This window comes from Vitis riparia, chromosome 4, assembly GCF_004353265.1.
Source record: "Vitis riparia cultivar Riparia Gloire de Montpellier isolate 1030 chromosome 4, EGFV_Vit.rip_1.0, whole genome shotgun sequence".
Classification (NCBI taxonomy): domain Eukaryota; kingdom Viridiplantae; phylum Streptophyta; class Magnoliopsida; order Vitales; family Vitaceae; genus Vitis; species Vitis riparia.
In genome coordinates this window covers 1,218,690-1,243,894 of record NC_048434.1, presented here as the reverse complement: position 1 = coordinate 1,243,894, position 25,205 = coordinate 1,218,690, and the positions used below count along the sequence as shown (strand labels likewise).

The 25,205-nt window shown below is 33.5% G+C and overlaps 2 protein-coding genes across 2 annotated transcripts; both read right to left on the bottom strand.

Annotated features, from left to right (window-relative positions):
* Positions 1-3,963: 3,963 nt before the first annotated feature.
* LOC117912556 (glycine dehydrogenase (decarboxylating), mitochondrial) lies at positions 3,964-10,460 on the bottom strand. The gene is made up of 15 exons (XM_034827190.1): positions 9,016-10,460; positions 8,403-8,648; positions 8,244-8,321; positions 8,051-8,151; positions 7,776-7,971; positions 7,541-7,666; positions 6,610-6,795; positions 6,414-6,527; positions 5,692-5,844; positions 5,404-5,592; positions 5,185-5,262; positions 4,970-5,095; positions 4,779-4,877; positions 4,484-4,601; positions 3,964-4,345 (listed from the first exon to the last, which is right to left on the bottom strand). Exons 1-15 carry the CDS (start codon positions 10,273-10,275, stop codon positions 4,254-4,256), a joined length of 3,162 nt encoding a protein of 1,053 aa, XP_034683081.1. The 5' UTR covers positions 10,276-10,460; the 3' UTR covers positions 3,964-4,253.
* A 4,263-nt stretch (positions 10,461-14,723) lies between these two features.
* LOC117912358 (putative GATA transcription factor 22) lies at positions 14,724-16,208 on the bottom strand. Its single transcript, XM_034826912.1, has 3 exons — positions 15,892-16,208; positions 15,389-15,757; positions 14,724-15,282 (listed from the first exon to the last, which is right to left on the bottom strand). Exons 1-3 carry the CDS (start codon positions 16,102-16,104, stop codon positions 14,944-14,946), a joined length of 921 nt encoding a protein of 306 aa, XP_034682803.1. The 5' UTR covers positions 16,105-16,208; the 3' UTR covers positions 14,724-14,943.
* Between the last annotated feature and the right edge of the window lie 8,997 nt (positions 16,209-25,205).

Genomic DNA, 25,205 nt, shown 5'->3' with positions numbered 1-25,205 from the left:
TTGGTTCACCTTTTACATTTCTCACGCAACCCAAATAAAAAAGGCAACCTTATCCTACTCATTTTTTCAATATTCAAAGAAAAAATTTCCAATATTCAAAGAGATTTTCTTTGACATGTATATACTTATTATTGGTAACAAAATTTTGGCTTTATTCCTATTTTAGGTGGTGTTTGGTTTTTTAGCTTTTTACTGAAAGTAATTTGTTTTCAGAAGTTAAGTTATTTGTTTTTTTATTTTTTCATGACTTATTATAAACTTTTTACTAAATAGAAAAAAATCAAAATATGCAACTTTTTATAAATAAAAAAAAATAGCATATTGGTTTTTTTTTTTTTTTTACTTTTTAATACTTAATAAAAAAAATACTACAAAAAAAAAACAACCTAATATTTAATACTATTAAGCATTAAGGTTCTATTTAGAATTAAGTAAAAAAAACAAACACTACCTTATACTCCCAAGTATGTCCATATTAGTATGATATAATCATTGAAAAATATAATTGTGTTTGTATTATATACATCTTATATGTGATTTAGAAACCTACCAACTATAACTTAAATAAATATCTTATTTTATTATTATTATTTTTGTGGACCGACTTAAAAATAAGATAGAGATTATTAATTAAGATTCATTTTTTTCTTTTTAGCTAGAGGTTGAAGTAATTTTTAAAGAAAAATATTGATAATATAAAGTTTTTGTTAAGACTATGTTTGGTTCCCAAAAAAATTGAGGGAAAATGTTAGGGGAAAAAATAGAGAGGAAAAGTGAAGAAAAAAATAGCTTTAAAGTTAATAGATTAGTTGTATATGTTATTTCAAAACTATTTCACTTATTTTAATTATTTGATATAAAAATTAAATAATTTAAAAATATATAAATTTCTAATTAATCTTAATATATTTGATTTTCTTTGATATTTCTCTCAAGACAACCAAATATGAGAAAATATTTTTTTTTTCTTTTCTTAATATTTTATAGGAATGAAACATAACCTAAATATAAAATAACATTTTCAGAAAATAAAAATATAATTTCTATGATAACTAATAAGCAAAATTTTTCTTATTTTCATATTAAATTATTTTTAAATCACAAGTTTTTTTTTTTCTTTAACAAAATTAACCAATCATATTTGCAAACTCTTTCTATTAAATTTAGAGTCTATTTGATAATGATTTTAGAAAATATTTTAAATATAAAAAATATTTTTAAAAAATAGGTGTTTGGCTAATTTTTGGAAATACTTAAAAAAAAACTGAAAAATCAATTGGAATGTTGAAAAATCATGTTTAACAGTGATTTTGGGATCCGAGTATTTATAATACTTGAAAAAATAAATATTTTTAAGTGTTAGAAAGATTCAAAATACTTTTTAAAATCAATGTCAAACATACTTTTATAGTGTTTCCTAAAAAAGAGTAAGAGTTTGTTTGACATTGATTTTAAGAAACGTTTATAATATTTATAATACTTAAAAAATATATATAATTTCAGTATTAAAAATATTAAAAGTATTTCCCAAAATTACTACTAAACGGATTCTAATTATTCTAAAAACGTTTCAAGATAAAACACTTCGAATAAAAACACTCTTAAACACCGTCTTAATTTTTTTTTTCTTTTTTGGACTTTTTAGAATTCAAAGCAAATGAGTGTATTTTATATCATTTATAATAAGATATATTGATGTGTAAGTAAAATTTATTAGGCATATTGAGGACAATATAATTATGCTATTAGCTGATGCCTTATCCATATTATCTTTTTCTTTTTCTTTTGTATTGAAAGGTTAATAAATTCAAGTTTATATTATTAATTAAACTACCACCTTATTTTTGTTAAAATGTCACTTTTTTTTTTATACCTACATCTTGCACTCATGTGTTTTTTTTTTTCACACTTATTTTAAACCATGACATCCTTTCAAAAAAAGTTTAAAAGATAATATTTTATCGGTTAAAAAAAATACTTAATATAAATGTAATATTTTGTATTAAATAAAAAAATTCACAATTTTATAAATACGTTTTAAAATCATGAGTAGCGTTTATACAGTAAAAAACTACTTCTTTAAGAATTCCTTTTCTTTAACCCTCCTAAAACATATTATTAGAAAAATAAAAATACTATAACATATATATATATATAATTGATATTTTATTATTGTGAGTGCACATGCATCCTTTTTAATAATAATTTTTTATGAACTCCTCACAAAAAAAAAGGAAACAGTCAAATATATAAGAAATAAAATAATATATTTTATGCTATTAGTTAAACCAATCAACACTTTCCCCTTTTTCTTTCAAACCCCTAAATCATTCCTCTCCAATGTCATCCACCAAATTATTTAGAAAAAGAGAAAAAAGAATAATAAAAAAAGGGTGAATGGACAGCTGGTTGCTCTGACTATTGAGTTATGCAGCAAGTGCATTTTAGTGTGTTCCACTTTAATACGGATGGCAAATCCAATTCATTTTTCACTGGGTTTAGATTAGTTATTACAATAATGGCTTCCCAATGCCTGGGAAATTGTTTTTGGCAAGTTGGGAGTTGAAAATTGAAATGGGCTTTGATTGGAAGACAAGATAAGATGGGAAAGGTTGTTGAACTAAATTTGAGGCAGAGGACAAATGAAAGGCCACAAGAAAAATTAAGTATGAATGCTATGGATCTTGTGGCTTACACTGCAGAAACTAGTAGAAGAGTCTTTTCAGTCTAGGAGAATTTTTCTTTCCATTACCCCACAACTTCAACTAGTCCATCCATGGCAGAATCTAGCTTTGCTGGAACCCATCCCCTTGTGCAAGTTGCAGGCTTGCAGCTGGGATGGAATATGTTTGCACCCCAGTTCACAACAGGCCTCCTCCAGAGTCTGCAGAAAAAGGTTTCAGGGTGAGGCCTTGAGAGCAAGGAAACTTGTCAAAGGTTCCCATCCTTCCTAACTTCTTCAGGGGTTCCCTTCCCATTGTCCCACAAGTGGGGTCTGACTCAGTACAGAGGCAAACCCTTTCCTCAGAACACAAAGCTCATGGCCCTTACAACTGGAGTTCAAAAGGAGCAAGTTCAGAGGATCTGTCTGGTCATGGGACCAGAAACTTCCAGGAAATTTAGGTCCTCTTTGAAAAGTATATTTGAAAATAATTCTGAAAAATTATTTTCTAACATTTTGTAAAACAAAAATTTGTTTGAAACCAATTTTTTTTTTAATATATTTTTTATGTTTTTAAATATGTTTTAAAAATAATTTTTATTCAAAGCAGAAGAGTTTCATATGACACCAAGGGCTTGCACTCAAAAGGGAAGAAACAAAATCAGCAGAATACATTTTTAAAGCATCATTTGGGTTATGACATATCAGCCTCTGAATCAAATTAGTAACTTAACAAAGATGGCACTCATTGGCCCAAGCTGACACGATTGGAAATTGAGAAGTCTAATCCACCTGCAAGCTTAAGAATCCATCGGTGTGGGGTGTAAGTAAATCACTCTCCACAACAGTTTCAATGAATGAACACAGGAGGAATAAATGTGAAGCTATAGAATGATAATAGATCTACCCAACCCTCTGAGAAGCATTCATGCCTATGCAGATGAAGCTTTTACTAATCTTGAAGTGTAAGTTAGTAAGTCAGTACAAGTCCTGCGCAGCAAGATACACAGAAAGAATTAACTCCGTGTTTCGGGTTCTTCAAGTTTTCATGTGTACTTCTGTTCATGCAGAATGGGAAATTCCTAGTTATGTGTTCTTTTATGTTGTGTTCTGAGTCCCTGAAGAGCTTAAGTGGCATTATATCTAAATTTTAAGAGTCAAAAGTGAACCTAATGTTAGAATAAATCCCCTATCTCTCAGTAGAGCCATGTTATGATGAAAAGATTCAAAATCTTTCCACCATCTCTCTATGTTTGTCAAAAGAAATCAGAGTCCATGACCATGTTACAACAACAGCAGTAGTTCCTAAAGTCATGATGTGTTCATTTCTTTTATTTTGATTCGACAAGTAATTTGTCTATTGCTTCACTTGGGCGAAACATATGGTTCATAACAGCTAATATCACAGAAACACAAGAATAATTACAAGTTGCAATTAGCAACAATTGTTATTAGGGATCATCATATCAAGAAGATGAACATCAGCAGCTGGAGAGAAATGTATCATGATGGATGGTTTTATATACAAGAAAGAAGAAAATGGTTTCGTGTTTGTCAAGAAACCTTGCAGAATGGAGCACCAAGCTGAAGCCTAGGCAGTAGCTGCAGCTTGTTCTTCAATCTGTGATGCTGGAAGAAGAGTGCAGATGAGGTTGCGGTCACCGTACACATTGTCAACACGTCCTGAAGGACAGCAATTAAAAATCGTTGTTATTAAATCAAGCAGGGCATTCTAAAGAAAGAATGAAGAAAACTGTGGTAATTTGCAGAATCACAGGTTTAATCAACATGGTTGGAGCAAAAAGGCAGTCAGATAGATACCTGTAGTTGGCCAGAACTTGGCAACCCGAAGCCAGGGAGCTGGGAAGGCTGCATATTCCCGAGAGTATGGTTTTGTCCAGGTATCTCCCATAAGCAGGGATGGGGGATGAGGAGCACCCTGCACTTACACTTATCAGATAATATCTCTAAATGCTTTTCAATAATTGAACTATAATTACTCATTAAAAAGCATCCAGAAGTGTATAGGCACAACATCACAATTTAAATTCAATTGCACATCATTATTACAATAAAAATGAAAACATATCTGTGGTGAAGAAATGAGCCCTTTTACCTTTAGGACATTGTTGTGAACGTCAGCTTTTCCATTCTCAATCTGTGCAATTTCTTTTCTAATGGAGATAAGAGCATCACAAAACCTGTCTAACTCCGCCTGAAAAGTAAAACAAACACACTTAAAATTCACTAGAAGAAGAAAGGAGTATGAAAAGATGAAGAAAGAAGAATTTCCCTGGTGAAGTATACCTTGCTTTCACTTTCAGTGGGTTCAATCATGAGTGTACCAGGCACTGGCCATGACATTGTCGGTCCATGAAATCCATAGTCCATAAGACGCTTAGCAACATCTTCAGGCTCTATCCCAGCAGTATTCTGCAGCAATATTGACTTGTGGTTAGTCAAATAAATAACAAATATGACAAATAAAGGATGAATGATAGTGAATATTTAGTAAAAACTACCTTGAAGCCTCTCAAGTCAACAATGAATTCATGGGCAACTGTTCCATTGACGCCACGGAAAAGAATGGGATAGTGCTTCTGAGGAACCCAAAGCAAAAAACACAAACACAATGAAAAGGTTACAAAAATAATCTAGAATTTCAAGTCCCTATGCCTACTGCCCTGATTTCTTATTAAATGATAAAACCAAGGGAAGATATTCAAGGATGAAGCAGGGACCTCCAAACGTTTTGCCATGTAGTTTGCATTGAGAATAGCTATCTTTGATGCATCAGTGAGTCCCTTAGATCCCATCATTGCTATGTAAGTATATGATATTGGCAAAATAAGTGCAGAGCCCCAAGGTGCAGCAGCTATGGTACCAAGTGGCTGTAATTTGTCAGGAGCTGGTATACCACCCGTAGATACCTTCAGTTATGATGACAAGGAAATTAGGAAGTACAATAAAAATATTGAAGCACCAAATTTTCTTTTCATGGAATGTATATTTAATTCAAGAAACATTACCACAGGATGGGAAGGCAGAAATGGTGCCAGGTGTTTTTTCACACCAATAGGACCCATGCCAGGACCACCTCCACCATGGGGAATGCAAAATGTTTTGTGGAGATTGAGATGGCAAACATCAGCTCCAATCCAACCTGGGCTTGTGAGACCCACCTGTAAGGACCAAAGATTTTCTCAGAATTGAATGCTGATAGTAAATGCCCAGGAGGAATATACATGGATTATAAAAAGAAAAATGGAAAAGAAAAAAGAAAGATGATGCTGATATGTTACATTTCTCTTCAAGCCTGGAGAGTAAAGTGTAATCATGTAACAAAGAAATAGTGCATCATCCCTAGGAGGAAAAAGAAACAGAGAAATGCAGCTCATCTAATAATTGGAAAACCAAAGTGACAATGGGTAAAAGAGTAGAGAACGAAACCAAAATATTTTAGTTCACATCATTACAAAATGCAGAAATATACACACACACACAAAAAAAAAAAGGAGAGAAAAAAAGATTGTATGTTTAGATGGAAATGAAAATGGATTTTGAAAAGCTAAAAAAATGTTGACATGTCTTAGAATCCTAAATGCCCACTTAGACTGTCTATCTTCCTTGAGCCCCACTTAAAAATTTATATTGACGGAAGTATATTTTTGTACAAGGACATGTGTTTGAGGATCAACTTTTATGCATATGATGAAACAAAGTCCAGTGGGAGATAAAAAAAGAACCAAACCTGTGCATTCATGTTAGCACCATCCATGTAAACTTGACCTCCATTGTCATGAATTATCTTACATATTTCATCTATCCCTTCTTCATAGACTCCATGGGTTGAAGGATATGTAACCTGAAATTCAAATCAAAATCAATGAACACTTGATATTTCATAGGCATGATCTCACACCAACCCTACCCTCCAACCTACATACCATAAGAGCAGATAGGTTTTCCTTATTTGCTTCAGCAGCCTTCCTTAACTCTTCAATGTTGATGTTTCCCTTGGCATCAGTTCCAACAGCAACAATTTTCATTCCACACATAGCAGCACTTGCAGGATTAGTCCCATGTGCCGAAACAGGTATGATGCACACATCGCGGTGGTGGTCTCCTCTTGACTACAGGTTCATTAAATGGAAGACATAATCAGTAAAAAACAAACCTCACACAACTTGAAATTAGTGCTCCAGAGAGGCAATGATGTTGGGTGAAGTTTGGAGGCCTCTGGACAAAGTGGAGCATGAGCTTGGATATAAGAGGCTCAACGCTCATCTTCCAATAAGAAGTATTAAAACAAAACAAAAACAAAAAAAAAACAAGCGACTACTATGAGTATAATACATAAAAATGGGCAATGCACAAACCTTTTCATTCTTTTTCTTTTACATATTTGAGTAATGAAGGATACAGCATCACCAAATAAAATGTGATTTTAAATTCCCAATAAGGTCAGAAGAAAATAATGAGAAAATCATAGGAGAGGCATGGACAGATTCAATCCAATGTGAAGTAGAGAATACATTGGACTGAAAAACCTCCCCCTTTTTTGAACTCTTTTAAGTACTACTGCTCAGGCTCTTCTTATGTAGAGATAGAGCTACCATGTTAAAATTAAGAAAAGCTCAAATTTCTGAGGGATGCCTTTGTCCAGCCGATACTTTTTAATGTACAATTGTGAAAAATTTTTAGCCTCAAAGGCTAATCTCAAGGTATTCACTTCAAGTTATGCATCAAGGTAAGCAAATATCACATTCCTTTAAACAAGTTCTGAATAATTTCTTTTTACCTATCAAAAAAACAAATTCTGAATAATTCCTTCTGTTACAAACAAGCAATTTGGAAACACAACAGATACCAACATACCTTATGATATGCACGGATAACCATCAGGCCAGCATACTCACCAGAAGCACCAGCATTGGGTTGCAACGAGAAAGAGTCAAATCCAGTGATGGTACATAATAGTTCACCCAAGTTATTGAACATTTCCTAGCAAAAAAAATCATAATTCAACAGCAAACAATGTCAATTTGCTAGTTAATGCAAGAAAGACAGCACAAACATGTAACTTCCAAGTAAAGAAAATGTTGGTAACTACCTGATAACCCTGTGCCTGTTCAGTGGGGGCAAAAGGGTGAATATCTGTAAAGCCAGGCCATGTCACTGGCATCATCTCAGTTGTTGCATTCAATTTCATTGTACAAGATCCCAAAGGAATCATACTATGGCATAATGAAAGATCCTTTGATTGTAGCCTTTGCATGTATCTTAGCAACTCATGCTCTGTATGGTACCTGAAAAAGCAAGTGAAAGTCAAGAGAGTCTTAAATGAAAAACTACCAAGTGACTAAAATTTTCTGCAAAGGGATATACGAGTTGAAGATTGGGTGAGTGAGAAATGGGCTTTCTCTTATAAGCCCAGAAGGGATCACAGTCTGAACTTCTGGTGCAAGGGATGCAGCAGTGAAATTGACCTGAAAGTGAAAACAAAGACAGTTTTACCGGTGGTAAAAGTTTGCAAATAATTGCCAAGATCACCAGCAGAGAAAGCATTAATAATACTCACAGGCTTGCCACATGCAAAAACTTTGAAAAGCTTGTCCACATCCTCTATTGTTGTTGTTTCATCAAAGGAAACAGTGATCTGAAAGGCAACCAAGCTCCAATAAAATCTCATGATGAAAGATCATAATTAACCAATTGAACGAACATGTAGAACACTCACTGTTTTTGAGTCCACAATTCGCAAATTTATCTCACTCTTGCAAGCAGCATCAGCAATCGCATGTGCATCAGCACACTTAACCTTCACGGTGTCAAAGAAGGGAAGGCCCTGGACTTCCACTGTCCCAAGTTTCTTCAGTCCAAGTGCAAATACCCCAGCAAGACCATGGACACGTTGAGCAATGGTTTTAAGGCCTTCAGGCCCATGATAAACAGCAAACATAGCAGCCATATTTGCAAGTAATGCCTACATAAAACAAGATATCCATTTAAGACAAAGCAGTCTCTCATAATAAATAGCAAAAATTGTGGAAGGGAATCCTGAGCTCCTATCATGCTTGGCAATCTCCCATTGAATTTATTAGCTGCCCATGTTGCCTGAGTGTCTAAAGTGTCTTGTGTTTTTCTTCTCTTCTACTTTTTAGTATTTTACCATTTTTTCTTAGCTCATTCCATGTACACTCATTATTTATGAAGGCTTCATTCCCTTGGGCACTCTCTTTTATATTTCCTTTTTAATTAAAAAAAAAAAAAAAGGCCAATAAACCCCCTTAATGAAAAACAGCCCCTAAATGAAAAACATAAATTGATTGGGCATTGAATAATCTCTGTACCTGAGCAGTGCATATGTTGCTCGTAGCCTTGTCCCTCCGGATATGTTGTTCTCTTGTCTGCATTGCCATACGCAGAGCAGGCTTTCCTGAAGCATCAACACTGACTCCAATAATTCTTCCTGGCATCATCCTCTTGTACTCTTGGGAGGTGGCCAAGAAAGCAGCATGAGGACCACCATACCCCATCGGTACTCCAAACCGCTGAGCTGAGCCAACAACAATATCTGCCCCAAACTCACCTGGAGGCTTCAACATTGTCAATGCCAACAGATCACTTGCCATAACAACCTTAACCCCATTAGCATGAGCATTCTTTATGAACTCCCCATAATCCAGAACTTCACCCTCAGTGTCTGGATACTGAACCAGGACACCACAAACATCACCCGATTTGTAATCAATATCCTTAAGATCAGCAGTAACTACTTTAAGATCAAAACCTTCAGCTCTAGTCTTACAAATATCAATTGTCTGTGGGTGGCAATTGCTAGCAATAATAAAAGTTTTCTTCTTTCCCTTCATAATGTTATTACACATAGCCATTGCCTCAGCTGCAGCAGTTCCTTCATCAAGTAACGATGCGTTGGACATGGGTAGGCCAGTTAAATCAGAAATCAAGGTCTGGTAATTCAGCAATGACTCCAAACGTCCTTGGGCAATCTCAGCCTGGTAGGGTGTGTACTGGGTATACCAACCCGGATTTTCCATGATGTTTCTTAGAATCACTGGGGGAACAAAAGTGTTATAATATCCCATCCCAATATACGACTTAAAAACCTTATTCTTAGCTGCCAACTGCATCATATGTTCAATCATTTGACTCTCTGTAAGCCCCTCATCAAACTTACTAAACTTCATCGATTCGAGTCGAATCGACTTAGGCACTGTGGCATCAACAAGAGAGTCCAGACTCTCATACCCACAAGACTCAGCCATTTTGGTCTGTTCCTCTGGGGTTGCCGAATTATGCCGGCGGGGGAAAGTATCACTAGGCTTCAATGCCTCAACCGATATAGACCGGGTTTGACACCCCATACCAAAACCAACACTGGACATCACATTTCTCCCTAATAACACGTCTGATCTCACAGTTTTATTGGGAAAAGCACAAGTAGGCAATGAGGAAACATACCTCCAACCCGAAAAAGAAGAATTCACCAAGCCCTCATTCTGGGGCCTCGGGCACGGCCCCTGCTGCTTAGACTCCGAAACCAGGCGACGCAGAATCGCCCGGTTCGCAATCCGCCGTGCACGTTCCATTAATGTACAGAGAAGAGAAAATCAACTCCAACCCACCAAATTCCTTCACAAAATCAAAGCCCTTTCTGGAAATGCTCCTCAGCTTGAATGTGTGGAGTGGGTAGGGGCAGTGAAGGGGGGTTGTTGATAACACACAACACTGTCTTCATATATATAAATAAATGAATAAAAACATGATATGAAATATATAAATATATATCGAAAATTCAGGAAAAAAATTCAAGATTTGGTGGTGGTGGTGGGTGGTGAGAGTGTGAAGGTTAAGATGGACAGCGCGCACCTAGGAGAAAAGGACAGGGTTTTGAGGATCATTACTGCAAGAACCAATGGTGGAGTTGAAAAATAGAATGGTTACAAAATCTGAATGTGTGAAGCAAAATGGATTGAATTTCAATGGATCAAATTCAATTTCAGAATTTCCAAAAACATTCAAAACAAGACTTTTATTTCATTTCCGTTTTGGATTTACCTCCCCCTTTTTTTTTCTTTTTTCTTTTTTCATTTTTTGGGGTGAGAAAGTGTGAAACTTTGTTGGCAGATTCTCTTTCACATTCTGCTTATCCCTACATGAATGAATTAAAACAAAACAAGAAAAAAAGGGTTAGGGCTTTAGGGAAGACGTAGTTTGACTTGGTGATCCTATGTAACAAAGAGCATGGAATCCTTAATGAGACATCACTGCCAAGATCTTTGATCTGGTGGTTGGTGGTCTTGGTAGGACCCAGAGATCTACGGTGGAGATTCAGTTTGGGGAATCTGTGGTGTAAAACAACCAACGGCTTTGATTAATTTACAAGAAATGAAGGGCTTGTGATATTTCTCACAACGAAAATTCCAAGGCCTTTACAGTCCCTAAAACCTCAATAATTGTTTTCAAAAATATTTTATTTTTTTTAAAAAAAAAACTCAAATATGGAAAACAGTATGTTGGACTTATTTTTCTTTTTTCATATAGGCGTTGTATATAATGCAAATGTTTTAAAAATATTTTTCATATTTTTAATTACTATTCTGAATATTTAAAAAATAATAATTGAAAACACATTAAAATTGTTGTAGAAAACATATTTTAAAAACAAATTCTTAAAGAATTGTTTTTTAAAATGATTTTGTTTTTAATTCCATACTTTGATATGTATTAAATCATCTCTAAAAATGACTCAATAATGTCATTAATACACATCGCTAAAAAAAGACTAGTGGTGGAAATGAAAGACTTCATTTATATGCTTTTACAATTAAGAGAAATAACAAATCAGTCGAAATATTAGGGTCTATTAAATTATGTTGAACTATATAATTGACAATTAACATAGTGATGAGTTGTCATAATAAGGTTGAGAAATTTCATTCTTCTCTCGAGAGTAAAATAATAGGTCTCCTATCTAAGGTTGTTGGATTTGTACAAATTAGAGTTATGGGAAGTCTCCATTTAAATGCTATTTGAGCAATTGAATCATCATCAAACTCCACATAGACTAATCCAACACTAAAATGTCAAACATATTCTCTCAACCTTTTTCCTTTTTGCCATTCAAATCTTAAATAAAGAATACACATCTCTTCTCTTTTAAGAAGAGCACATGTACTACGAAACAAATACTATACACAAATTGGAAAATAAAGTTATAGTCACACTAGGGAAGTTGTGAAATCATACTAGCACAAGTCCTATAAACTTATCAAAAAAGCTCTACATAGTATTACATCATTGTCGTGCACCAAAACTATCAAGTAACACTAATACATCAAATGATCGATCGAGTTTCCAATACCATTGTAAATTTAGAACTTTTGGAAATATAAATCCATATGACACCTCTATTTCTAGAATATGTGAAGAAAATGGGCCACTAATTAGGTTATGTATTATTTTGCTCAATAGCTAATGAACATTCTTTCGAGCCTTCAATTTTTCTAAATGCATTTTTAAAAGACCTCAATCTTTAAAATATTGAATAATCTCATTTCTTATAGACTTATCTTTAAAGACAAATGTGAGTTTATCTACCTAGTAAGAGGCATAGAAATAGTCAATGACGATAGAGAGCACCTCATTCTTAGCCTAACCTTAATAGACTCTTTGTTATCCTTTTACTAAAATTTCATTTTTCTACATCAAGGCATGCATTTGTTGATTGAATTGCACTCATTGTTATTTCATGCGCTCTTAAAGTTGATTAAAAGAACCTTCACCCACAACTTGCCTTTCTTTCTCGAGTCTTCCAAAGCTACAAAATTGAGTCAATCAAAATTTATTTTTTAATAGATACATTATAACAACCTCGTGTTCCCACAAAATAAATACAAAAATAATCTAGTATGAAATAGCATATTGTCATCACATGCAATCCTTATTATTGCATTATAAATTGTCCCAAAGCTTAAAGTTTTTAATATTAGTAATTAGATTGTTTATGTATAGTTTGAGGGGTGGGTAAACTATAGTATTTCAAAAGTGACTTTTCAAGAATTATGATCTTTTATTTTAAGTTATGTATTATGTCTCCAAATAATTTTCTTTTACAATTTATTTACATATTTTTCTCTTTCTCGTCTATTTTTACTAGAGAAAAAAAATTATTTCTATAAATATATTTACTTGAATTTTGTTAAAATAGAAGAATGAGAGAATTCATTTAAAAAAGATTAAAATTGAAACACTAAGAATTATAATTAATATTATAGAAATAGTTTATAAATATTTATCATAATTACTATTTTAATATCCTTATTCTGGCTTTCACACATGTTTATCATAATCAATAATTTATTGTTGGTTTAGATCCAATCCTATTTTTGTTTTTAAAATAATTTTTTTTTGTATTAAAGTAAAATATCTTATACAAAAAGTATAGTAAGAATTTAAATAATAAACATCATAAATTTAAATAATTTAGGGTAAATACTTGAATTTATCTGATATTGGTTGTTACGGGACGATCAACACCCGAGATTGGGTTTCCATGAAGAGTCTTAAAGACTTGACCATGAAATGTTCCTCAATTATAAAAACAAAAATAAAAATAAAAAACACTTAGCACCTTAAATCCTAAACCATTTTCGGAATTTAAATAATAAAATCAGCTTTAATACCTCCCAAATTCAATGTTGTACCAACGTTTAAGATCATAGCAATTCCTTTTCCACCCACATGAAACCCTGTGTTTCCCTTTTGAGCCATGGAAGCCCTAAATCATTGGCAATACTCATACACATCCCTCGCGAAAAGTCCATGGCCCATTTCCAATAATTCCCCAGCAACCATCATGCATATACAATTTTTGCACAACATGATGGATCTTGATCATTTGGAATACATCAACATTTACTTTAATTTGTTGGGTCATCAGACTGAATCATGACAACCATGGGCATCAACACTGTTTCAACTTTCTAAGACATGAAAGCAATTTTGAGGGCCTGTTCGTTTCCCAGGAAAATCCCTATACAAACTACACCATCTTGTCCTACTTCTAAGTTCTACCATCAGTATGAAGATTCTGCAATTCAAAACTCTGGGCTGGAGCTGGAAGAACCAAACATAATATATCCATAGACAGAAATCACAGATGACCCTTCCATTTTAGTTCAAGATTCTGTTGGTAATCTTTGACATATAGGCATGGCACAATCACTGATCCAATTAATAATGTGATGTTTTCTTGTAAGCTGTACGTCCAGCTTGCTATCAACTTAATTACAGATCATTGGAAGATGGCAACTCCTTTTCATTTGTTCAAATTTCATGTCAGAACCTACACATCACCACAATTCAAAACTGGGTTTCAATCTACTAATTAATTCCCATCTTCTTCTCGGCTACTAATGTCCAATGCATTAATTTTAGCCATTGACTTGCAGTTTTCTTTATAAGAGCACAGAATTCCCATGTAGCTCCTTCAGTACTATGGTCCTTGAATTTGGGCATTCTTCCTAAACTACAAATAACACATAATTTACATGTGTTAATAGTACTACTGCCTGTCTTGACCCTGATAATGAACTGGTTCACGGTCTGTGCAGTGGGTACCAGTACTAATGCAGCAGGCCTCGGTTTCAATTCCATGACTAGGGAGTGAAATATGTTGTTGGCTCTACACATGTATGACCCTTTTTAACTATGTAGACTCATAAAGCCGTGAGCATCTTTTAGTTTCAGTACGAACAATATCTATACTGGATCATTCCAAATGGAATTAGAGCATCCCAACCCCGATATGGGCCTTTGTTTGTTTGACCGTGAGGGGTGTCTGTCTCTTTACCTCTTAATCCCATGGGTTACAAATCCCACATTGGATTGGAAGGGTTCATTACCCGATGTCAGCTTTTGTTTGTTCATCCGGTAACGATGTCTGTCTCTTTACCTCCCAAACGCATGGGACACAAATCCCACATTGGGAGGGAGTCGTTATTTTGTTTGAAGATCAAACTCCATCCATCACATATTTGAAGAAAACAAAAAAAACCCTATTATTTCGGGTAAAGCAGAAAAAGATATTACAGCAAAAGGGGGCTTTATTTGAAGCCTAAGACGGATACTCTATGATATTTATTTGGAGATCAGCTATGGTGAAGCAAATGATCAACTCACTCTCGTACACAGACAAAACCTTAATCATAATCCAAAGAAAAAAATGGGAAGTGGGGAGCCGAAATGTCAATTAATCAACTGTAAACAAGGTCACAAGATAAGGCCATTAGGAGGATCGCGGCTTCTTCTTCATCCCGAGGGAACACTCGTCTAAAACCTGAGTTCTTGCAAATACTCGAAGTGAAATCTTCGAAGCAAAGCTTCTTCTCGGTGGGAGGAGGACAAGGGGGCTTGCAGAGCTTCTTCTGTTGCCCTACATTGCTTGTATGCATCTTCTTTTCCTTGTTGGGCAGCTTCATCTTCATAGGCGATGTCTCGGTCCCAACAGCTGTGCCATTCGCTGCTGCTGCTGCCGCTGCTGCCATGGCTCGTCTCGCCTTCCTTTGCCTAATTCCACAGGCATTGCAAAGTGACTGCATCGCCATGCCAAGTAATGAAGATCAAGATGTTGTTAATGGAGATCTTTAAGTACTGTACAAACCAATTAACACAGAAAGAAATAGAAGGCAAGTATATAACCTTGGGACCTCTAGGACCACTCCTCCAAAGAGGGGTTTTGGTTGTGTTACAATCACTGCAGACTCTAATTGGGATATTACTAGTATTGTTGGAAGAGTTGATCTCATTAATATTGTCCCACTGCTGATGATCTTCAACCTTCCGCTCGATTTTCGCTGTAGTGCAATCCGAGTTCATCATTTTTCTCATCAGCCTCATCTTTGAAGACATCCATTTCTCAGTACTTTTATTACCTTCATCTCCTTCTTCCTTCTTAAAAACCGATAATTTGTGGCTGCTCTTATTGTCATCCGCCATGGGCTGCAGGAGTGAAGAAGATGAGAATACTTGGCTTTCACCACATCCTCCATGGGAAATGTACTTATCATCCTAAGATCAAGAAAAAAAGGATCAATATGTATATATCAGATAAAAAAAAAAAAAAGAACAGAAAAAAAAAACTATATATCAGATCAGAAAACAAGGTTGAATTTCACTCTAGTAATGAATTCATATGTTCTTACCTTATCTTCATGCTGTTGGGGGTCTCTAGGGCTATGATCTCCTCTCTGAGATTGAGTACTTGAGTTGAAGAAACTAGGACATGGGTGAGAGGAAGAAGCTTGGTATGATGGTGGGTTTGTACTAAAAAGGAGCTGGAAGTGTTGATGATCTTCTTTAAGCTCCAGAGCAGGAAAAGGAGAAGATGATGCAGTGTTCAGAAAAACTGGAGTCATGGTGAGATCAGAAGAGAGAGGGATCGATGATGTCTCCTAAAGGTGAAAAACAAGGCTAAAGGCCTAATTAATAGAGGCAAAGGGTCCAAGGAAGACTGGGACTGGGAGAGAGGGGTGCAAGGGTGAGGCCTTAAAGCCATTCACGTGACTTCATGTCACCCAAACAAACAAGTTAAAAGGACAAACCAAAAGGAGGTGCGGAATGCTACTACTCGACCCCAGTATGACAAAAACCCTATCTGCAATAAAAAAATTTCCACCCTTCTAGCTCATACAAGTTCAAATTCAATAAATATGTACAGATCAGTATATGCTGTTCTCTTATTGCATTGAGGTTGATCTAATCTACACATCACATGCTCTCCTTCGTCCCCACAATCATTGATCCAAAGTCATCAATGCACTACACACTAGCCAAGCGCAATTGAGTTGGTCCTAGGCTCCTATATTTGGACAGTATGCTGTAAAATATCAAGATCTTCTGATGGCCGTTCATATCAACAATATATATCAAGCTAACTAAAAACTTATTGGGTATCACTTGGACCAACTCGAATCACACAAAATGGATTTGGGTTGAGTTCATTGTGATGACGCCAATCTGATTTTGTTAAAAAATGGACTATGATAATACATATCAAGTAACTAAAAACTTAATGGGTAATAATTAGATCGGCTTGAATCAAAATAAAAAATGATTTGAATTGGGTTTATTATAATACCGTTAGCTAGAATATCAATTGCCTTCGTAATCTATCAATAAAAAATATTGTTTAAAGTAAGGAGAGACAACAGATGGTTAGTTTTATTTTGTTAAAAAAAATGGATCAACAATGTAAATCAAGCTAATTAAAAACCTAATGGACATACAAGGATTGGCTCAAATCGAGGAAAAAATGATTTGGTTTAGGTTCATTGTTATAATTGGGCTAGGTATATATAAAGTTTGAATTGTTCTCAGTTTGGAGTGGTAGGGGGGGGGGGGGGGTTGGGGATGACTGAGGGAGATGAGGAGTGAGGGAGAAGAGGGTTGCATGGGAGCATCTTTTACTCCTTAGTATTGCCAAAAGGCATCTAATGCCTGTGCAGGCAAAGGACAGTGATACTTATAGGCCCACTTTTAGTCCCCACACCTTTTCCCATCAATCTTCTGAATTTTTTCTCTTTTACCATTCATTCTCAGTTGAAAAACAGGCTACCCATCTCTCTTTTCCCTTTCCTTGTCTTCTTTTTTCCCTTCATTTTTTGATAAAATTTCCCCCCTAACCAAACAAAGAAATACAACCAAAAGCTCTTTCATCTGGCTACCTCGAGTCAAATATGTATACATAGGACCATCAATTAGATTAGATTTGCTTTTCATACATGGTAGAGTTTTCCAAATTAAGCTACAAGATAGAACCAATCATGTTGAATGATGGTAGAATTTGCTTGCTTCTTCCATTTACAAAACTCAGGGTGAGTACTTTCCGATCACAATCACATGCATGAGCAAGCAATGATTACTTCCAACTCCCAGTCTCACTCCCTTGGATCCAATCCAATTGGTTTCCCACATTTGCACAGCCGTTGGATAATATTTTCGAGAATAATTTTTAAAAACAGTTTTCAACATCTTTTAAAAATAAAAATATATTTCAAAAATTAATGTACTTAAAACTTATTTTTTGTGTTTTCAAAATATTCATCATATTTATGCAGCTAATTTTGGATGATCCCCACGTGATAAACCTTCCCATTGAAGCCAGAAAGTAGATGACCAAAATCAAGATCAATCTTGGGCTCCATTAATGGTTTCCCCAAGTTGTGTCCTGTCTTCTACTAGAGTAGTGTTTCATCATGCCTGTCACAATGTTGGAATATATATCCCTCTGCCCATGCTTGGATAAGGCTCCACGCTCCTCTCCCCCATCTGCAACACTTTTCTTCTCTCCATATACACACAACCCAGATTCAGATCATCCAAACAAAGAATTAAAGAGGCTTCAACCGTGAAACTTTTCACATTGAAATGGTACATAGTTCTTGATTCTATTCTATGGTCATTTGCTGCTAAACTAGAATTTTGGGTCAAATTGCCCTTTACCCCCACAAAATATAAGTTTTGGATGTGATCCAAACGATTGTTTAAAGTAAAATCTGGTTTTTAAAATTTAGAGATGATAGCTTTAAAAGGTGGGCTTTGAATTTATATTAATCACATTTTTAAAACACTACTTCTCTAAATTGGTATTAAGATTGTAATTTCAAAATACGTCTAAATTTGTATTAAAGTTATAGTTTCTAGAGATAAGTGTTGTTTATTTTATTTTTTAACTTTTTTGATGAAAGCAACTTGTTTTAAAATTTCAAATGGTTCGTTTTTTTATTTTCTATTAATTTATTATTTATTTTTAAATTTTTTATTAAATAGAAAATTCAAAATATTTTAACTACTTTTTTTAATATTAAAAATAATTTATTAGTTTTTCTTTACTTCTTAATACTTATTAAAAATAAAATATTGAAAAAATAAAATACTTAATCTTTAACACTCTTGAGTATTGTTTAATCTTAAATTCTATTTAAAATCAAGTAAAACAAATTGTAGGTTAAAGATTAATTTTCTTTTTTCAAAAAAATATAATAATAATTTAAACATAAAGCTAAAAAATTTATGTTTTAGTGGCCAAAAGGACCCATCTAACCCAAAACTCGCTAAAGTGCTACATTTAATGAATGACTATAAAAAATAACCTTTGATTTTATAAAAAAATAAAAAATTAGGATTCATGTTAAAATTTTTCAGGTTAATATTAATGTCAATCAAATAGACTAAGAGTCCGTATGATAGTGATTTTAGAAAGTATTTTTAATACTTGAAAATTTTCATTATTCAAGTATTAAATATGTTAGAAACACTTTATAGAATCACTCCCAAATGTATTATAAGAGTTCATTTGATAGTGATTTTAAAAAACATTTTTAATTTAAAAAATATTTTTTAAAAAAATTAAATTTTTAACAAAATTCACGAAATGATTTTTAAATTTTAAAAAATTAATTAATATTATTAGAAAAACAGTACTTATGATGTTTTTTTTTTTTAATAAACATAACTTCTAACCCTTGTTCACTGATCAACAAGAAGAAAATCAAGGTTTTGGTGATCAAATTCAAAGCGATGGCAACCATATATAGGAGACAATTATCCATAGATATTAATGCAACTCCCATTGGTCTATGCCTTATCTAATCAAAGTGGACCTCTAGAAATCACATATCCCCTTTACTAAACCATTCAGAAAAGAACCAAACAAATGATTTAATCCCTTAAAACAACAATGAATGACTCAGAAAGCTCCTGAATTTCACACCACCCAAGCAAATATTTTCCACGTCAACTCATAAAAATATAGATAAATATCGGTTGACTAGATAAATGGGCATAAAATTTGATGATCATTGAAATTAAAGATGAAGAGGTATGCAACGTAGGCAAGTTGAGAGACACAGCTGTTGCCCGTGTTTCCTATAAGATTAATGATGAAAGGGACATTGACACAACACAACATGGAGCATAGTGTGTCCTAATATTCAAATTTTAGTCACCTGAACCTTGGGGGGCCTTCAAGTTTTAGCTAAATGACATTGTCCTTCAATGGCTGAGGGTCCCCCAATCTCTCTCTCTCTCTCTCTCTCTCTCTCTCTCTCTCTCTCTCTCTCTCTCTCTCTCTCTCTCTCTCTCTCTCTCTCTCTCTCTCTCTCTCTCTCTCTCTCTCTCTCTCTCTCTCTCTCTCTCTCTCTCTCCTCTTCCCTACCTCAATATCAAGTGGTTTCAATGAAACTTAAAAAGAAAAATAAAAAAATCAAATAGTATTACTAGATGATGTCCTAAAAAAATTAAATAAAATAATATTTAATAATTTAAATTTTGGATTAAATTCATAATTAAACATAATATTAGGATTTGATTTTTCAAGAGATGAATTAAATTATCTTTCCATAAGTTGATAAATTAATAGGATTTTGACATTTGATATGCATTGTCATCCCAATATCTAACTCCTTCAATATTTGAGGCCTCGTGATCTATTTCTCTGATCTCTCTCTTGTAATTGTATTTTGAATTATTGTAACTTTAGTGTAAAGTACTTGATATATATTATTGGTCCATCCTTTAAAATATTAGGACGAGACATTTAGTGCTTTTGTTTTTCTATTCAATAGATTGTCAACCCCTAGATATCACAATAAGTTTCTCTCAAAAGTCTTCTTTTCATACCATAGTCGAGAATAAAGCATTTAAATGTTTAGATGTCTTTGTTATCCAAACATTAATAAACCTTACAATTATTATAAACTAGATTTTCATTCTATTAAGTGCACTTTTATTAAATATAGTTTGAATTATAAGGATTATAAATGTCTAACTGATTTTGGTAAAAATTTTATCTCTTATATAATATTTGATGAGCATTCCTTTTTCTTTGTCAAGAAAATACACATAGCAAGTAGTCTCACTTCATATTCATTTTCCTAGTTTGATGTGTCCACTCAACTATCTTCACTACTTTTTCTTTATCATCATATCCTTCTCAAACCTCTTATATTCCTTCTTTTTTAGGTTATCCACCAAATGTATCACAAATAGGCCTTATTTGAACTACCTATTCCATATGAAAATGTTACTAATTAGCATATTGAATCTATAGTACCTATTGTTAGTATGATGAACTTGTTTTAGCTCTTTCCTATACAAACAAATCATAGTTTGGTAATACTCACAACATAGTAACCAAGTTAAACGACGATATTTTCAAGCTAAAAGTTCTCATAGTTGCTTGAGAACCAAAATCTATTGAGGAAACGTTACAAAATGAGCATTGACAAACTACTATTAGAGATTAATATCTTGCTCTCGTGAGAAATGGGACTTTGTCACTTGTTAACTTACCCTATAGGGAGAAAAGTGATAGACTACAAATAGATTTTCAAAGATATGGTTAAGAAAACTCATGTAATACAATTCATAAATACAAGGTTTTGCTTGTGGCTAAAGGGTGTCGTCAAGTTGCTAGCTTTGACTTTAATGAAACTTTTAGCCCCATTGTAAAGTCAACATCAAACTAATTTTCATAATTGCTTTAACAAGAAGTTGGTCAATGAGATAGTTGGACATTAACAATGCATTTCTCATTGGAGGTTTGTAATAGGAAGTATTTATGGAGCAACCACGTGATTTTCAAGATCCAGAGCATTCAGCGTAAGCATGTCGTTTGCATAAGTCACTATATGGGTTTGAAACACGCTTTAAGAGCTTGGTTTGAAAAGCTTCACATGATCCTCATCATGCTACGTTTCAAATCAACTAGATTGGATCAATCTTTATTTGTTAGAATCATTGCTCAACATGCTACTTTTATCCTATCTTGTTTATGTCAATGATATTATAATTATAGGATGCAGTGATGCATAAGTGCAAAGTTTGATAACAAAGTTGAATAAGCAATTTGCTTTAATACCATGTTTGGTACATATGAATGAGAAATAAGAATGAATATTTTATTTTCATTTCAATTTTTTCTTGAATAGGAATGAATTTGGTGATTCCAAATTTTATGATTGAATACACCTAGGAATGTAATTCTAGAATGATTATTTATTTCCACTGGAATATTTGGTAACAATTGGATGTGAATGGAAAATAAATTAAATTGACAATAATACCCTCACTAAAGTTTAAAACAAATTTTCATTTTCATTTTAAAAGATTTCTTTTGTTAAATACTAAAATAAGGAAAATAATATTTATTGAATATAAAAAATTATTCATAAAAAGCCATACAAATCTAATGGAAATGAGGAGATAAAATAATAATTTAAACATGTTCCATATCGTTTCTTGCATTGAAAGAATAAAAAAATCTCATATTGGAGATCAATTAAAATCTCACTTATGAGTGAGATTTCATTTCTATGAGGATCATTTTTTATTTTATTCCCATTGTCATTTTAGTTATTCAAACATAAGAATGGACGAGAGAACAAATGAGATGTTAATTCTCATTCTTTATTCCCTCATGCCAAACATGGCCTAAAGGATTTAGAACTCATTGATTACTTCTTGGGAATTCAAGTAAAGTGCACTATAGAAGGTTTATATTTGTTTTAGACTAAGTACATAACTAATTTGCAATGTGAGAAAACAAAGGCTATGCTTAATTAAGAAAAACGCCAAAAAGGAGGGGGGAAGGGGGTGAATTGGGTTTTTAAAATCTTTTCAATCACAACAAATTCAAACACAATATAAGTAAAATAAAGAAATAGAGTTAGCGAATTCAAACTCGGGTTTATAGTGGTTCAAAACTTTCTTGCTTATGTCCACTCTCCTCAATCTCCTAACCGAGTGAGGATTCCACTAACTTGAAGCTTCAGCCAAGTTTCCAATCTTCTTACACTTGGATTCCGGCTCCAATGGGCTCTTACACAATCTCTTCAAGATTCAAACCTCTTGAAGACTTTAACACTTAGATTTTTACAAGAAATAATCCCTCAATCTAGCTTAAGGATAGCTCAAATACAAGACAAAGCTAGGATGACACACAAGAGTGCACTAAAGGATATGCAAGTGATTATTTAATGCACTATGAAGGAAATGAAAGCTTTTTGATCAAGAACAGGTAGGTATATTATTGAATGCAAGTGTTCTCTTGTCAATAAATGAAGTGGAGTTCTCAATTTATAGGTTTCTAAGTTCGGGAGTCAAAAATAGCAAAAGATAACATCGTCCGATCGAGTTAGGGGTCGACCGGTTCACTAGCCGTTAAAGCATTTAATGCTTGATAGGTTACCATTGCCTTGACCGGTTCTCAACCGAACGAGGTCAACCGGTCGACCAGTTCCTCAACTGGTTGAGTCGGTTGGCCATAGCCTCGACCGGTTGAGCCTTTTTGGCCTCGAAAACCTATTTTTTTTAATTCTTTTCTTTTCTAACACTTAGGCAATACCTTTAGGTGAATTATTAAGCCAATTATAAAACATTTTGTCTAAGGTACATTAGTTAAAAACTCGGGTTTTAATGAAATCGAAGTTTTAAAAAATAAATCGAGTTTTCTAAGTTGCATGAAACGTATGAAAATCCTAAGTGAACTCATGCATTCATCTTACATTAGTTTCCTATGATCACAAGTCTTCCAAGCGTCTCGATCTTGTATCCATTTGGTCCTTTGATGAATTTTCGAGTTTATGCCTGAGATTCTTAATCATTAAACCAATTAGTCACTTAATCATGGTTTGTTATCATCAAAACCCGATTAGGAGAACCCTTGGGCTAACACAATGCAAAGCTAAAATACCATTTGTTAGAAGTGCCAGTGTCTTTATGATATGTGGACTTAGTTTAGTTGTGTAAAAACATTCAAGGGACTTTACAATATGTGACATCAATAGGTTTAAACTAGCCTTCAATAGGAACAAAGTCTATCAATTTATGTAGAAGTCTCTTAAGTCACACTAGAAAATAGTTAAGAAGATTTTTAGATACTTGAGAGGTGTCTTAATCAGGATCTTCATCTCATAAAGTCAAGTAGTTTAGATCTTATAGAGTTTTGTGATGCAGAATAGGCTTTGGAAACTAAGGAAAGAAAATCAGCATTGATGAAATAAAGCCCCTAAAAGTATGACATAATATAATTATAAATGAATTTCATTAATGATTTTGGTTCTTCTTTCACATTTTTCCTATTTATGTAATATTTATGTTGTTCATTCATGTTTGCTTCATTTGCATTGTACATAACTTGAGTACATTAAAAGTCATACAGAAGATCTAAGTCATGGGTTCTTTGCAAGTTAATAACTCGTTCACAACTAGTTCACAGATTTAGGTAATCTATCAAAAGTCGTATGAAACTAGGGTTTGGCTAATCTCGATTTTGATAATAACAAAACAAAGTTTGGAACTATTGATTATATTTCAAGTGTGATTAGGCAAGAAAATTTCCAAAGTGACAATTACAAAGACAAAATCAAGTCAAAGGGAAATCAATAAGAAAAAAAAAACCTTGAAGAGAAGTGTTTTCAATACCTAAACTTCATAGGATCTCTTTGTAAAGTTGTTAGTGCACTAGGTTTTAATACATTACATTTTTTATTCATGCACGAAAAATCATCCAAGAGTTATTTTGTTTTAAATCTTTTAAAATTAGATGATTTTATGTTTTCAACTAAAATCTTGTGTTAAATATTTTCCAATCTTGTTTAAAAAGTTTTAAGTTGAAAATTATGATTGTTGAATAAAAAACGACTCAACTGGTTGAACTGGATGAGGAATCGATCAACCTATTCAACTCAAACGATCAAAGAGTGCAAAAACCTTATCTCTCTTCCAGAACACTTGTTCAACCAGTCGAGGACCAATCAAGGGGCGATCAAGGTCCAACGATCACCTATCAAGCATTAAATGCTTACGGGTAGTCAACCAATTGACCCCCAACTCAACCGGTCTAACCCCCAATGGCTAGTTTAGTCATTTTCCTCTATAAAAAGGTAACAATCTTCATTATTTCAAGAACTTAACATTCCTAAACATTTCTTGAATATATTTGAGCCTTGAAAAAGTGTTTTCGAGTACGTCATTGTTTTAAAACTTGCATATCATTAGTACACCATTCAATCATAATTTTTCTTATACATTTGAGCCTAAAGTTTTGTACTAAGATTTTGTGAAATTATTTGTAAATCTTTGAAAAGAAAAATTTAAGTGTGAGATATCACTTAGGGATTCTCAAGTGTGTGGTATCACTTGAGGGGTTGTTCAAGAATGAAGTATCTCTTAAGGATTGTAAAATGTACTTAAAGCCAAAAGTCCAAGAAAGTGTATTAGAACCATAATCCAATCATATTGCTTAAAGGTTTGATTTGAAAACCTTAAATTAGTGGAACCTCAAGCTTGAGATTGAAGTTAGAGAAGAGTGGACATAGGTCAGGTTACGCCAAACCATTATAAAAATCTTGTGTTTGCATTCTCTCTGCCATACTTTTTTACTTTATATACCATTGTCTTTATATTGTTTTATTATATATGTGCATGTAATTATCTCTTACATTCTCATAAATTA